Below are 16,469 nucleotides of genomic sequence, written 5' to 3'. Positions count from 1 at the left end.
GTTTTGCTGTCCTTCTCTTCAAAACACAAAGGAGGTATCTTTCGGAACCGAAAATGCTTCCTCAAAAATGATTACCAGTGACCTCGATTTCTTGAGGAAGTGCGCTGGGCTGGCAGTAGAAATGCGAACCTTCACTGCCTTCTAAATGCGGCGTTCCATTGTCTTTTCTTCTCAATTCGAGTAATAACTCGTTCTGAAAAGAACTGTTTATAGCTCGATGAGTTGTTTATGTTTTGAGAACGCTCGCTGTCAAAAATGAAAGCTCTCACACATCAAATTATTACAGTAGAATGATTTAACGATCCATTTGAAATTTAAAAAAAAGTAGAAAGTTAGATATAATAAGCTAGCATACAGTGTGGTCCAATAGGAATTATAGCGACTTATCCATTCTGCTCAACTAATTAAACTAAAATTTCAGACATGGTTGTTTGAAGGTAGGCACCGGAGATAGTGATGATTTTAAATCAACTTTTTACTCACAGTTACAATTTACAGTAAGAGAATTTCAAAAGTTTGAAATGGCAACACCTACTTTATGATTACGCAAGTTGATCAGCGTATTGAAAAGCTAAAAATGGCGTAAGAACGATTGGCGTGTGAGCGTGTGACGCAAATTGCCATCTATAGCAAGGAAGAGGGTTCTAAAGGACGAAAGATAACACGAGAGAAATTTGGAGCTCTGACGCACTAAGCACAGGGCGCCTGTGGGGCCGGGAAATCACTGTGACCTCCGAAAAATGTCCTTGTTTGACAAATTTTGTCTGATGATCCGGCAAATTTGGGGAGAATATAAATTGCATAATAAATTGCAATATTGCAATTTTTAAGTACCCAAATGTCCCTTTTTATTACATCAATGTTTTATCATTCGGCAAAATCAAAATTTCCCCCTCCCCCGAAACTTGGAATCGGGGCATCGCTGTTCATAGGGTTAGACAGTAGTAGACCCATCAACCATGGAACACTACTTGCCAAGCATTGCATGCGGAAAAATCTTTCATAAGCAGTCTCGAAAGTGTCTTTCGTTGTTAGGTGTTCGAATGTGCCAATGAGAAACTTTCGTCTCATGACAATCGTTCCAACGCAATTAGTGATATCTCAAAACTCTAATCAATTTGCATAAGGAAAAATTGGCTGTTACCAATGGGAAATTTTGAAATTCTCTCTGCGTTGTTTAAAATCATCACTATATCCAGCACCATATTTTCAAACAATCATGTCTGAAATTTCGGTTTGATTAGTTAAGCGAATAGACTGTTACTGTTTCATACGCAGGGGACGTTTCTTTTGAGCCACAGAGCATTAAAATTGATTTTTTTTTTCAGAAATGATTTGTGTTTTTCAATAGCATTTTCAAAAAGTAATTGAGAAGAGTGGTAACTGATAACGAAAACGCTGCGGTAATCACACTGCATCGTTCTTGTCTGTTAAAAGTTAGAACCTTCTTAGTTACCATCGACCAGGGTTATTTTGCCATACACCGGGAAAATTTTCCCACTTTTCAAATGTTAATTTGTGTCTTTTCTAAAGCTTGACATTTTTCTTTTCTCATTTAGATAGAAGAAGAAAGGCACTAAATAAAAGATTTAATTCTTACGTTGATTGTCAGGCTTCAGAAATACAATACAAACCATCAAACAAACACTTGAAAAATGGGCAATTTCACCCCGTATATGGCAAAATCACCCCAGTTGACGTCAATATTTCTTCTGTATTAACGTTAAGTACGTGAATGTGGACGTATTTATTCGATTTCCAGTAGAATGACTGGAGAAACGTGCAATATGAGGTAGAGCGCAATTGATACAAAATACGTGATATGGGGAGGGGGAGCAGGTTTCTTTTTCTTCAGAAAAGGAAGAATGGAGAAGTGAACGTGAAAATGAAAATGGTTTTGCGTGTGTCTGTTGCGCAGGGTCCTTTTCAAGTGATCAGCGGGAGAACAGTTGATCAAAAATGCATCAAATCAGCTCATATGAACTGCGCCGGTGATGGAATAAATAATATCAGTTGTTTGAAGCACAAATAAATAATTTAAGATGCCAAAGTAGCTATTTTCTTATGTTATCTTTGTGGTAATCCATAGTAGGAGACATTCGGTGTAAACAAACCTTTTCAGGATTTCATAAAAAGCTAAATTTATCGGTAAACGTTTTAATCTAAGTATTTAAGCTCAAACGGTCTTCGTTCCAAAATCTGGAATTTCATTTTACGCTCAGTATTGCTTTTCCCCCCTTTATCAAGTTATTTTTAAATGACAAAAACGAAGAGTAACCACCAAATTCCGTGATTTTACTTCAGTGTGGAAAATGAACTAATACTAGTTTTGTTTCTGTTGTATTCAAGGCAATTTTCTTTTTAGAAATGTTCTTAGAAATACATTAGAAAAATTCTTAAATAGTCTAAACTTCGTGCAGCATTCAGTAGAAAATCATCAAAAACAAAAAGAACTACAAACAGAAGCTGAGTTTCCGTGAGCTGTTATGTAAATTAAAAAGCTTGTTTTTGTAGTACGTGCTATCCACATTCATTCAGAAAGCATTAAGAAGAAAAAAAAGGCAACTTTAAAACAAAGAACTTGAATCAGTGCAATTTGTTGATGAACTTTTCAAAAAGACAATGCTCTAAAATATTTTTTCATAAATAACCAGTTATTTTGTTTTGGCGTGATGATAAACATTTCTATGACAACTTAAAACTCGCACAATTCATCAACTAATTTTAATATTTGCTATGAAACATTAAATTCTCCGTGGGATTCTCGTTTAGAGATTTTTTCTGCTTCAGCATTTGTAGGATTTAGTTTTATTTCATAAACCATGCGCTACACAAGAGACTGGCTAACTTTACGAATTGGGCAACTTTTTTTGAAAGTGCTACAGTTTTATGTTATAACAGGTAAGTGCAATGCTTATCCAATTTTAAATGAAACTAAACGCGGTTCAAATCTAAACTCTAATATAAACTGAAACTTTCTCCTGAAAGCATAACTAATTTTAGCCGTTTCAATTGCAAATTCAAATAATGTTAAAATTGTGAAAACCCATGTGTTCATATTAAAAATAACACTTCTTGCAGGTCAAAAATAAGTTGTTTTAGTTTATTCTCAGTTCATTAAAGATAAGTACATAAGTAAAATAGAGTGAGTGCTTAAAACTTTTATTGACAACGAAGAAAATTGCTAGTTAATTTCCATCTGACGAAAGTCTGATGTCTCTATTTCATTTGGCGTCTTTGACGTCGGCATCTATTTTGAGATTGGTTGGTAGTTAAAAGTCATATCATCCTTTCTAATTTCGTTGAATATTTACAACAAAAATAATCACACCACCTTGCTTTTTATGTTGAAACTGATCCGAAATTCGTCAGTATTTTTTGACACAAAAATTAGAAATTCTGTAAAGGATTTCAAGCATTTTGTAAAATTAACCAACTTTCAAAATTCAACACAAGAAAATACGGCATTTATACAACGCTATAATAGCTGGCACAGGTCAATTTTCGCCTGTAATATCTCTTCAGTATTAAACCATCTAAGGATGTATGACAACCCAAAACATTTGCATTATTTCAAACTATATCAATACGTAATAGTTTCAGTAAAATATCTGAATTTGTTTTGTTGTTATAGTAGAAACTAGTTTATCCGGATTAACTGAGACCGACCGGGTAGTTTAGGGGTAACAACCAAAACAAATCTTAAATTGGTAGAGTTACCATTTAACACGACAAAAAAGGGGGGGGGGGGGGGGTTCTTACTTAATTCAAGGTGAACACTGTTTGACTAGAGCTTTCTACTTGTCTTGGACTTGGTTTTGTTGCCAATTTAATTGTCTATTAATCTGTACCTCAAAGCCAGACTAACGTAAGTTACATTATTACTACTTTACAGGAGAGCGAAAAAACTTTCGTCTGGTGCATACAAAGGATGGGGCTCACGCTCTTTTATGCTGGTAAATTATTATTAAGGAATTTCTTTTATATAACTACGCTGTGGTGACTCGATACGGAATAAGATTCTACACATGGATGCCTCAATTGCCAAATCGATTAACTCCACTTAAAAAAAAAAAAAAAAAAAAAAAGACCTGTGACCCACTTCCCCCAATTAACTCTAATTTGAATTCTGAAACTTTGAATTCAAATTATGTTTTTCGCAATCACGAGTTGCGACAAGACCCTACTCATTAGAGTTATTGTTTCCAGAAATGGCTCCCCCCCCAAGCATGTCCTTCCTCCTGGGTGGTTATGTGTGTATAGTTGTGTGTGTGTGCACGTAGGCCTGTGTATGTGTGTAACGGCGCGCGCATGTAGGCGAGGGTGTATGAGCATGCGTGTGTAGGACATGGACGCCACCACCCAGCAGAAGTGGATTCCGGGGGACAGTGCTCAGGACCAGAGCAGCCGTGCCGCCGCACAGTGGTTCAAAACGACAAAAAAGCGGAAAAAATTCAATAACTTTGAATATTCTCAAAAAATGCTTTGGAAAATTGTTAAAATTGTTGCATGGTAATATTTATCTCCATGCTTGCTGATCGTATTCACTGCGAAACCCCGATTACGTCTTTCGAATCTACGTTTTCCCCACATTTTACGTTTTTTATCATCAGGTCCCAGTTTTTTCCGTACACTAATAATATTAATTTAACCCGGATGAAAAGTTTGTTATTTATGAATTTCCCGCATTTTACGTTTTCCCTCTCCAGTTAAAAAAAAAATGAGAAAAAATGTTTTAAAATTTAGAAAAGTGTTTCCCTCTGTGCATTTTTAAACATAATCCACTCTGTTGAAAGTTAATCCATGGAAACAGAAACGCTTCTGCTCCATCCGTAGCTGACCTTATGGACTGAAGATGAACAAGAAGAAGAGGAAACACAACTTGTCTCTTCTTTCAATACTGCATTTAAGAGCTTAATAATAGTGAAAAACTATTTTCTTTATCATAAAGACCAGGAGAAAACTTTGAAAAGTGTTCCAATTCTGGAAGATGCTGTATTTACTTTGGATTCAATGATTCATTATTACTGACTATTTTCAACCTAAACGCCCGGATTCGTTACTTAATGTGTTAGAATGATCTAAACCGGTGTGTACAAATATGTTCTTTTCGTAAAATATCGCATGTTTACATTTTATAAGCGTCATCGTAGCAACCGTTATTACTATTTTTGTTTCATTATCTGATTTTTGCTTTTTATATATTTCTCGTATCTTACGTTTTCCATTATTTTATGTTTTTGGATTTGAATTGACGTTTTCCCCACATTTTATGTATTTTATGTTTGATTCAGGCCTCTGACAAACGTGAAATCGGAGTTTCTCTGTAGTTCAAATTCATTTCTGTTTTTAGTGAAAAATATAAACTAAATCAGTCGTATGCCACACGCAAGGTTTATTTATTGCAATTGATACATTCGAACAATATTTTCTGGCAATGTTGACAAACTGAGAACAGCTTTATACTAGAATGATTTCGAAAAAAAAAATCAGAAACTTCAAACGTTTAATGATTTTCTAATTTCATTGTTTTATGAACAGAATGGTTACTTAACTTTTATATAGAATTCTATATGAGTTTTAAAAATTTCTTTCTCATATGTATCTTCTTTAAAACCAAACGGTTACGAAAATTGTTATTTTCAGGTTACTACTGCATTGCATGTAGAATAATGCGCCGCTTTAAGCCATAACAACGTAAATCTGTTTTTAAAAAAATCCTCTGTATTTATTAATGAATGTTTCAAAAGCCCCAACTTTCGGAAACAAACGTTCGTAAGTAAACAAACGTTTTTAGGCTCTCCTGCAAAGTAGTGAAACTGTGACATACGTTAGTCTGGAGCATGTCAAATTTGATGACCAATTTCTTTTTTTAAAAAAAGGATTTTACACCCGTCATACCGTTACGAGTTATTTTCTAACTTACTAAATTGGTATTCGTAAATAGCGAAGATCAAACAAAAACATCTGCCGCGACTGCAGTCACAGGTGGTCGCAGCTAAAATGTTGTTGCTTATTTACAGGAAGGATTAAACTATTGATATATGTAAATTTTAACCCACCGGAAGCCGCCGATAAAAGTATATTCCACAATACTTTTCATTATATTTTTAAGAAAATAAAGATTTTTTATTTTAAATAATTTTCAATGTTGATGATTTTTTAATTTTTAACTACGATGTAATATGCATCCATAAGTGTGAAAAACCAATCAGAAATGAATTTTATTAAATTTCAGTCCTCCATATTGAACGAATGAATTAAAATTGAATCATAAGTCGTACGTCCGAAAAAAAGTAAAAACATAATTGTTCAACAATCTCGGCTTTTTCTTTGTAAAAACGATTTTTTTTTTTCAAAAAACTCTTGTGGAGTAAGTTACTACAACTCAAGGGCTAAGTAATTATGGCATGAAATATTTTTTATCTTAAAACTTAAAAATGGCTATTTTTTCCGCCATTGAACCACTGTGCGCCGTCGGTGGGCGGTGGTGCTGCTGGTCCAAACTGAAAAAGGAACCACAACGTCAAGGTCTGTCAAATGAGAACAATAAGCAATCGTGATTGCTCAAAAAAAAAAAAAAAAAAAAAACTCATTTTTGCTTTATTAGTGCTTTATCAATGCTTAGCACGTGAATTTATATTAAAGTTTTGGTTCAGTACATTTCTGACCACGTGATGGCGGAAAATGTAACACGGGGGCGTATTTACTCCTATGGATAACACCATCTTCTTAACTTTTCTCTACTTTTTGTTTTATGGAGTTAGTCGATTTGGCAAGTGAGGCATCCATATAAAGCAGTAATAACCTGAAAATTGCCGTTTTTTGGACTTACGTTGTCTGGCTCTGAAGTAGAGTATTGAGCTGTAGTAAAATAAAGATTTTTCTTCTTCTTCATCTTTCTGAAGCTTTGTGTTATGTTTTCAAGCTTTCACAGAGGGATGTCCAAGTGAATACTTCGAAGCGAATCCCAATACTTGTCTTCATTTGGCTAGACCCAATCTTAATGGACAGGATTTGTACTGTTCCTCTAAAGGGGGACGCGTCTTCAGTCAGCCAGTTACTGATGACATGATACAAAATTTGGCTTCTGCAATGAGGGCAGAAGCAGAAAACTGGATGCCCGAGAAGGCATATTTAGGAATGTACAGCATTTCGTTCCAGGATCCATGGACACGTGAGTTTTTATTCTAGTCATTTAAAAATGTTTTTTTTTATTTAAAAAACAAAAACAAAAAAAGAGTATACGAATAATGGTGTTGTTTTCTTCAGTAAAAAGTATTACTTTTAGTCACTGAAATTGATAGAATAAGCGAAAAAATATTACATGGAGCGAGAAAAAACTTTCATTTTCCCAATGCTTAATTTTTAATTAATTGTTTAAATGTATTAATTTTAATTTTTCAAATAAGGCGTGGTCTTTATAACGTCACAAATGATGTACTTTGGCGCATCTGTCTTCCGCGTTTCTACTTTATGATAATGCTGAAGCGAATTAAATATTGCGTTCTACGCTTGCTATCAACCATATCGTTTCCAGTACACGTGAGTAAAGAAGCGATTTAAATATTGTGCTCTGTGAATGGCATCAGTGAATGGCAATTCATCTTTTGTGATGTCATCGGCAGAACCGTAAACAATGAAAACGCACCAATTAAAATATTTTTTAAAAGTATTAAACTTATCAAATTATTTTAAAAATGGTCAGATCCTATGTTTTTAAGCATGCATTTTCAGAAAAAAAAGTTTTAAAATTTTGGAAACGACCCCATTTCGAAAAGTTATTAAATTCCAAGCTGTTTATTAAAAGCAAAGACCTGCACTAGTTCCTCACAATTGAGTAGTCTTCGGGTAAACTTTTATAGGATGTTAAGATCAGGGGCACAGTGATGGAAGGTCGCTGTGACCTCCCAAAAATGTCCTTATTCGGCAATTTTTGTCTGACGATTCAGCAAAATCATCATCATTCGGCAAAATTTCAAGTTCTATTCTGCAAAATGATCACATTCAGCGAAATTTGGAATTTTATTCGGCAAATTATCATTATTCAACGAAATTTGAAATTTTATTCGGCAAATTGAGAATTTTAGCCTACCAAAAATGTAAGTTTGGAGCGACCCTGCTCAAGGTAGTTTCTTATGAAGATTTAATCTTGACGAAGCTCTTTTCTGAAACAGGATTTAACTTGATTAATTGAATCATCTAAATCTCTTGGATTCCGAACGAATAATGCGTTCTGAAATAATTAAACTCTAATTGTTAGAGTTGACCCACCTCCCCCTTAATATTGATTGGTATGCCATTATTCTGACTTCACTCAGTTAGTCGTATGTGTTTCATGCAATGAAGTGGTAAAGACACAATCACCGTGACTACCTGATTCTTATCAAGGGGAGAAACTCATTCTCTCGCCAGTACCAGCAATGAAATACTAATCAGCAGGCGTGCCTCCACAAGAGAAATGGCCCACACCTCAAATACTACGAAGTACTTCCCAGAATGAGCCCCCTCCCCCCCTCACCCATAAAAGAGAAACCTTACGCTTTAAAACAACAATTTTAAGCATTTCAATAGTGCCTTTTGCGCCGTGCCCCTCCTTCCCCTCCTTTGTGGACACCCCTGTAAAGCACTATTAGCACCAATCATAAGGCTTAGTGCTAAAAAGCAGGGAGTCGTTGGAGAAAGGTAGTCCTAGCGTAAACATGAAACATGATGGGTACTGGTGATTAAGTTAAGCCAAACTTAATAAACAAAAATAACTTAAGCCAAAACGTAATCCCGATACCAGTTCCCATTGGGACACATGTGTCTGTTAAGGGTACTTTGTTTACTTCATTTCTTTGTCCTATTTTCTTCTATTTTAGAATATTCGGATACTTGGAAGTATGAAGGTGAAGAAGAAGAATTCGACTTCCGTGACTATCCTTTATGGTTTACAAATCCATCTGAGGATTTAGAATGCGCATCTGTGGGCCAAGGATCAGAGTTCAAAGCAAATCCTGTTTCGTGTAACGAACAAATGTCTCTCCTTTGCGAAAAAAACGAAGAACGTAAGTATTTGCTCGTTAGTCATTATCTACAGGGTGAATCAAAAGTTAGTTGACTTTCTAAAACTTTATAATTATTGACCTATCAACAATAAACCGGTGCGGCTTGCACATAAATGCGCACTTTTTTTTGTAATGAAAAAAATATGCAGGGTGTTACCGTTTAACCTGCAATACCTCCATTTTCGCAACCGATAGTCCTAGAGGTATACTTCCAACTGCAAAAAATTTCAAAATCAGATACAGAGTTAAGATATTGAAAGTTTGAAGCAAAAAAGAAAATAAGTCAAAAAATACAAATTTTTATATGGGCCCTAGGTCCCCCAAACTTATACTTAGGGAAACAATCTTCATTGAAAAATATATTGCCGTGCTAAGCACAAAAGTCGTATCCTGCACTTTTTATCAAAATTAAGTTGCAGTTACAAGGTGGTTCTTTGGCACACATTTCACCTAAAAACTATATTTTATAGTTTTTTGTAAATGGGAAAAAAACTCTTTAAAAAATTCTGAAAAAGTTGCATCTGAATGAAATACATGGAGGCGAAAAACTTCAAATGGCAAATTTTCATTTTGAACTCAGCTGTAGATACGACTTTTGCGCGTAGCACGGCAGTATAACTAACACAAAAAATTTGACATTTGTGCTAGCAAAACGCACGGAGATATGCGAGTTCAAAATTTTAAGGGACCATACAAAAGATGAAATCGGAACTTATCGCCCTTTCAAATAAATGACAAGTTGTAGAAGTTAAAAGAAAAATATTTATGTTTTACATTGCTGTTCTTTTCTTTGCTAACAATAAAGCTGAAAGTCTGTGCCTCTGGATCTCTGTCGGTTACGCGCATAGCGCCTAGGGGCCGTTCTGCAGATTTTCATGAAATTTGGCGCAAAATGAGTTCATAACATACGGTTAAGCACCCCGAAGCGAATTTTCGAAAATTCGATTTTGTTCTTTTTATATTCCAACTTTAGGAACATTTTATAGAGCAAATTGTCATAACGTGGACGAGCAAATTACCATAACGTAGACAAACAAATTACGATAACAAGGGCGAGAAAATTAGCGAGAAATTCATCATTCATTATTTGTAAATATACAGGCGAACCAAATGACCGTTTAATTTTCGACTACGGGCAAAGCCGTGCTGGTACCACTAGTCAGAAATAAATGCAAATGTTATGCCATGATTAAAAAAACACTCTACGAAATTTGTACAATTTGAAAAAGCACATTCTATGTATATGTGTAATTTTAAATCCTTGTTAACTGCTACATTTCTCCCCAAAGGTGGTAATGACTTCGAGTTTCAAGTGTGAAGTGTTGTGAGTCACAAAACGCTGCGTTTCATATCTCAATGAATATTAATTATAGTCAAACTTTTTGTGTTGGAATAATTTCTCTTTGGAGATTATTTCCCTAAATACAAGTTAGGGGACGTTGGGCCTCTATAAAAAGTTAAATTTTGTATTTTATGACTCATTTTCTTTTTCGCTTCAAACTTTCAATATCTTAACTCTGCATCTGATTTTGAAAATTTTTGCAGTTGGAAATATGCATTTAGGACTAATGGTTGCGAAAATAGAGATCTTGCAGGATAAACGGGAACACCCCTAAATATATATATATATTTTGCATTAGTTACATTTTTGAGAAAAAGGTGTCATTGAAGTTCACCAAATAGAATAATATTATGATAAGGCTCAATTTGATTTATCATGGGACCGACTTAGGGGGTAAAGGTGTCAAAGTCAGGAGAGGAAGGCTTTAAATCCAAGGAGTTATAGTCGGTCATTTTCCCTCTATCTGCAACTCAGGGGGCGTCGTACCTGCTTGCGTAGTTGGAGTCGGAATCGAAGGCTCTAAAATTCTAGGAGTCGGGCATTTTTCCTCTGTCTCTGAAGTCTTGGAAACAACCCGAAATTTGCCATTTTTGGACTTACACTAGTCTGGCTCTAAGGTACAGACATATTTTTCGGCAAGTTTAGTTTTAAAAGTATTTTTACTATACACTTGGTAAAATGCTTCGCATGGTAAAAAAGTGCATCAATCTTTAATGCAGTCTTTAGTGCAAATCTTTACTATCAATTACCTCAATAGGCTGTTTTGCTTTCTCATGTACTTCTGTAGTGTTGAAAGCAAAAATCTTTTCAATTATTGTTTTCTAGCTTGTGATGAAGAAGAGATGGCATACGTGGACTATGACGGACACTGCTTGGTGTTGATTGCAGAACTGAAGTCGTATCCTTTCGCCAAAGACTCTTGCAACAAAGGTCATTTATTTCGCATGAAAAATGAATCCGATGTCAACAGGACTTTTCTCGCATTCTACAATACACTCTATAGTGGAGGAGTACACATTGGACTTCAAAAGGAAGAAGACGGACGATGGCTTTATTTCGATGGGTAAAATTTCTTATTTGTCTTGCACTTTGTGTACAGTCATTTAGGGTAACTGGAACCATGTGGGTTGACTTGGCACCATATATTTTAGTAGGAGAATGTGCGGTTAAAATGGGGCAAAGTGAAATACAGTCGAGCCCGCTTAGTGGAATATCGGTTGAAAGAATATTCCGCTTAATGTAATAAATTTTCAATGTACGAAATCGCTGTGATCAATCATTTTGGTCCCGGATAATGGAACATCCCGCTTACAAGAATAATTTTTCGTGGTAAATTGTCTGTTCCATAAAGCGGGCTCGACGGTAGTAAAATGTTTTAACAGTTTGCTGCGCCACTTATCTATCAATGTTTTAAATATGTTCGTGAACATGAAGTTGATTCCAGTCAAAAAATAAATAACTCTGAAGATCATAGAAAATTATTATACAAGTAATTTTCGAAATTTGATACACATATTATAATATTATTTGGCTTACCAAAAATAACTCGAGCGATGGAGCAACCGCTCAATTGTTACGGAGCCCCCCTTTCCAAAAGAACGAGATAATACTCCAAAAATTTCAGTGGCAGTCTTCACCCTGTCCCCTCCCCTTCGTGAGGGAAAAAAAATTCTAGAAACAGTTTTCGAAGTTGTGCCGAGAAAAATAAGTTAATGAAACAGTAGTATCCCATTCTGCTTCGACTTTCCTGGCTGACGTGGTTTAAACGTTCATTTATTTATTGAGCAATCACGAATTGCTTATTGTTTTCATTTGACCCTTTAATGACTTCCGCGTCGTTCGATTTTTGCCCTCTGGTCCTCTGCGAGCACCACCGGTTCCAGGGACTGCTCTTCTGGTCCTGAGCCTCCACCAGCAGTAGTGTCCACCGGAATTCGCTCTCTTCCTAGGCGGTTGCGTTATGTCCTACACACCAAGCACGCCTACACACACACAACACACACTCCTGCACACACTACACATACTCCTGCACACACTACACAACACATACTCCTTCACACACAACAGACAACACACACACCTAAACCACACGCCTACACACATACACACTCCTGCACGCACAGCACATACTCCTGCACGCACAAAACACACACAAGCCTTCACACACACATACACACACATACACTCGTGATTGAGAAAAGCACAATTTGAATTCAAGATGTCAAAAATTATTTTTTTCCCTTCATTTAACTTGCAATGTCTTCTTTTTTAAATTTTGCAGAACGGAGGAGGAAGAAGCCAACTTCGCAGAGGATAACGATAATGAGTTTCGATGTGGAGTTGTTCGCTTATTGCCAGACTTCAGTTTGGGTCTCTATAGTGTTGCTTGTTACGATCACAAAATGTGGTTCCTTTGTGAAAGAAGCAGTAAGTATAGTCAGGGCGAGCATTTTTAACCTTCTAAAAAGCAAAAGGAGCATTGATAAGAAGGACAATCTTGAAAGTAAAAAAAAAAAAATCATTAAAATGGGTAAGGGCAGTCGAGGCTAATTGAAATATGTGGTAAATGTGTGAATGGGGTAAATGAAAATACCTAAATTGCATATCAATAAAAGCTGGAAAGGGGAAATACATAAATAAATGTTTTTTGTAATTTTTCACGTGAAAAGTAAAATTAGTTGAATCCAGTTACTTCGCATTTTTATGTCTGCTGGAGAGGAAAATGTAAAATCCCTAAACTTGAAAAAAAAAAAAAAAAAAAGATGAGACGCCTTCATAATTGTTTGGATATACGAGGTATTACTTTTTCATAGGTTACCCAGTCTTCACTCACCTACAGTTTAGTTTCAAAATCACCACCTCCACAGGGGCACCCCAATAGGAGGTCACGAGAGTTCCCTGTGACCTCCGAAAAAATTCCTTTTTCACAAATTTTGTCTGATGATGCGCCAAATTATCATCGTTTGGCGAAATTTGGAGTTCTATTCGGGAAAATTACCATCATCGGCGAAATTTGGAGTTCTATTCGGCAAAATTATCATCTTTCGGCCAAATTTGCAGTTCTAACGGCAAAATTATCATAATTCTGCGAAAGTTGGAGTCCCACCTGGCAAAATGATCATCATCCGGCGAAATTTGGAGAGTTCCATTCGGGAATATTTGGAGTTTCAGTTGGCAAATTTATCATCCTTAGGCAAAACTTGGAGCTCTATTCGGCAAATTTGAGAATTTCCGACCTCACAAAAATTTATGTTTGGAGCGAACCTGCAAGTGTGGTAATAGAGCTGGTTTTTCACCAAATTACCTCATGCTTCCTTTCACTCCAACTGACCCTTCTTCGAATTCAACTAAAGCTTAACTACGGGCAGATGGTGGATGAATTCTAAGTGGAAACGGAGCAGTTCACTTCGAAATATAGGTAGGATCGGCAAAAACGCGCGACTTCACTGCTTGCGCGTTCTCGCTGATTCTACATATTTCAAAATTTAGTAATCCGTTTTCACTTCCAGTTCACCCGCCATCTCTCTGTAGTCAAACTTTACCAGTATTGGGGAACAACCAACTGATTTACGAACTACCGTTTCGTATATATATATATATATATATATAAATTTTTTTTCATTGAAAGATTGATTGCAAACATATTTCGTGCTGGAGGAATATTTCTCGATATTTTCTGGAGTTTAAATTTAAGAAACATGAAAAGTTTCATCATAATTAAGAATTTAAATTTGAAGTGTGAATGTCTTCCTGATGGAGATTTGTAAGTAACGTGATGTTGGAAATAGTGTGTATGAAAAAACCAGGAGAAAAAATGCTTTTAAAAAGTGAGCAATTTTATCATGTTTGAAAGGGGTTTTGCTTTTAAGTAATCTGAGTGGAGAATCAGAGTCACGAGTTTGAAGTGTGAATGTTTTCTTATGAAATTTATAAGTGACTGGATTTTAGAAATTGTGCGTATGAAAAAAAAAAAAGGAAAAAAAGTTCTCAAAAGTGAACAATTTTATCATGATTGAAAGGTATTTTGGAGTAATGTGAGTAAAGAATCATAGTTACGACGTTACGAGTTTAATGTGTGAATGTTTTCTTACTAAAATTTATAAGTGACTTGATGTTTGTTGTTAGATCTAGATGTTTTAGATTAGACGTACTAGTTAGTTTTCCTCGTCCCGCTGACGAATTATGACATATACTGCGATAAATGTGCTATTCGGTAAACCAATCAGCTCGCCAAATAGTCACGTGATTGTGCACTTTTTAATATTCAGGAAACTTTTATGGTAAATATTACAGTAAAATGGAGTGTTTACAGTACAGAAAAAAGAAACAGTAAGTTGTATCCCTCGCCCCCCGAAAAAAAAAAAAACAACGATTGGAGTGCCAATTGATAAGCCACGTGACTTACCGTGCGAAACAGATTACATCCTATTTCCCTTCACTCGATGTGCCCCAACTCATATGGTGGTCAGCAAAGCCACCTGCTAGTGCGAAGGTCCCGAGTGCGAACCTGCTGCTCCCATGTTGCATTTTTTAACTCTTGTTTATTCTACTGTAAAATAGGATTTTATGGAAAGAGTTACTGGCAACATGGATGCCAGTAACTTTTACGGTAAAAATTTCAGGATTTATTTAAACAGTGTGGTCAGGAATGTTTTTTTTTGAGCAATCACGATTGCTTATTGCTTTCATTCGACTGTTTCGATGTGCTATCATTTTATTTTCCCGCCAGCACCCTCTGCAGCACCAACGTCGACCGGCCGCTTCACGATGCTGCTCCTCTAGCGAAAACCGTCTTCAGGTCGCGTCAATATCCTACACTTACATGCATACATACACGCACCTACACACACATACATATATACACCTACACACACATACATACACCTACACACATACACACAAAAACACATACACCTACACACATACACACAAAAACACATACACCTACACACTCACATACACAAAACTACCCACACACTCATGCCATGCCTGCACACAGACACAAACACATATGTCTACATACACATACACATATCCCCCACACACACTTACACACAACTACCCACACACTCATGCCTGCACACAGACACAAACACACATGCCTACACACACACACATACCCCCCACACACAAACACACACGCTTACATATACACACACACTCGGGATTGCGAAAAACATAATTTGAATTCAAGATGACAAAATTCAATTTTTTTTTTTTTTTGTCGACAGCCTATGGTGTGGCTCTGATAAATTGGACTATGACCTTGACAATGATGATGACCTCTTTTTTTATGTTCAGTGACAAACTGAAGCCTTATTGGCACGGATTTCAGTTGGTGTATACTTTTTAAAAACAACTACGAAAGTAACTCAATTGAACTCAACGCCATTTGCCCATCCCTATTACTCCAAAATGAGGTAAGGGGTCGTCCACTAGAGAGGTCACGCTTTGAGGAAGAACGGGGTTCGTGAAATTGTGGCAATTTGTGATTAGGGGGAGGGAGGAGGGGCAAAAAGAAGTGGGATATCGCGCTTTTTTTTTAAACAATATCTTATGTGCGTGACATGTGAAAAGGGGAGATGAGTGGGTAAGGTGAAGTGTGACTTTCTGACAAAAGGTGGTATGTGTATGTAGCAGAGTTTCTCCGGGGGTTGGGGCGGGCGCTTCGTTCTGGTCTGGGTGACAAACATCTGGGGGATGACACTCAAAACAGAGTTGAGAGATTATGAGAAACATAAATAGTTCAATGGGGTCGTTTCCAAAATTTTAAAAGTATTTTTTTTTCTGAAATAGCATGCTTAAAAACATTGGATCTGACCATTTTTTAAATAATTTGTTTAAGTTTAATATTTTTAAAAAATTACTTTACTGGGTGCGCTTTCCTTGTTTACGCTTCTGCCGATGACATCACAAATGATGAAATGCCATTCACTGTTGCCATTCACAGAGCAAAGTATTTAATTCGCATCTTTACTCACGTGTATTGGCAACGATATGGTTGATAGCAAGCGTAGAACACAATATTTAATTCTCTTCTTGATTATCATAACGTGGAAATGCAGTATAAAGATGCG

At 36.1% G+C, this 16,469-nt stretch overlaps 1 protein-coding gene across 1 annotated transcript; it reads left to right on the top strand.

Moving 5' to 3' along the window:
* The first annotated feature begins 3,931 nt into the window (after positions 1–3,931).
* Positions 3,932–15,704, top strand: LOC129216670 (uncharacterized). The gene is made up of 6 exons (XM_054850885.1): positions 3,932–3,956; positions 6,929–7,177; positions 8,865–9,050; positions 11,218–11,455; positions 12,674–12,819; positions 15,694–15,704. Exons 1-6 carry the CDS (start codon positions 3,932–3,934, stop codon positions 15,702–15,704), a joined length of 855 nt encoding a protein of 284 aa, XP_054706860.1.
* The last annotated feature ends 765 nt before the right edge of the window (positions 15,705–16,469 follow it).

This window comes from Uloborus diversus, chromosome 2, assembly GCF_026930045.1.
Source record: "Uloborus diversus isolate 005 chromosome 2, Udiv.v.3.1, whole genome shotgun sequence".
In the NCBI taxonomy this organism is placed as follows: Eukaryota; Metazoa; Arthropoda; class Arachnida; order Araneae; family Uloboridae; genus Uloborus; species Uloborus diversus.
The sequence above is the reverse complement of the archived record's forward strand: the minus strand, read 5'-3'. Positions and strand labels throughout refer to the sequence as shown.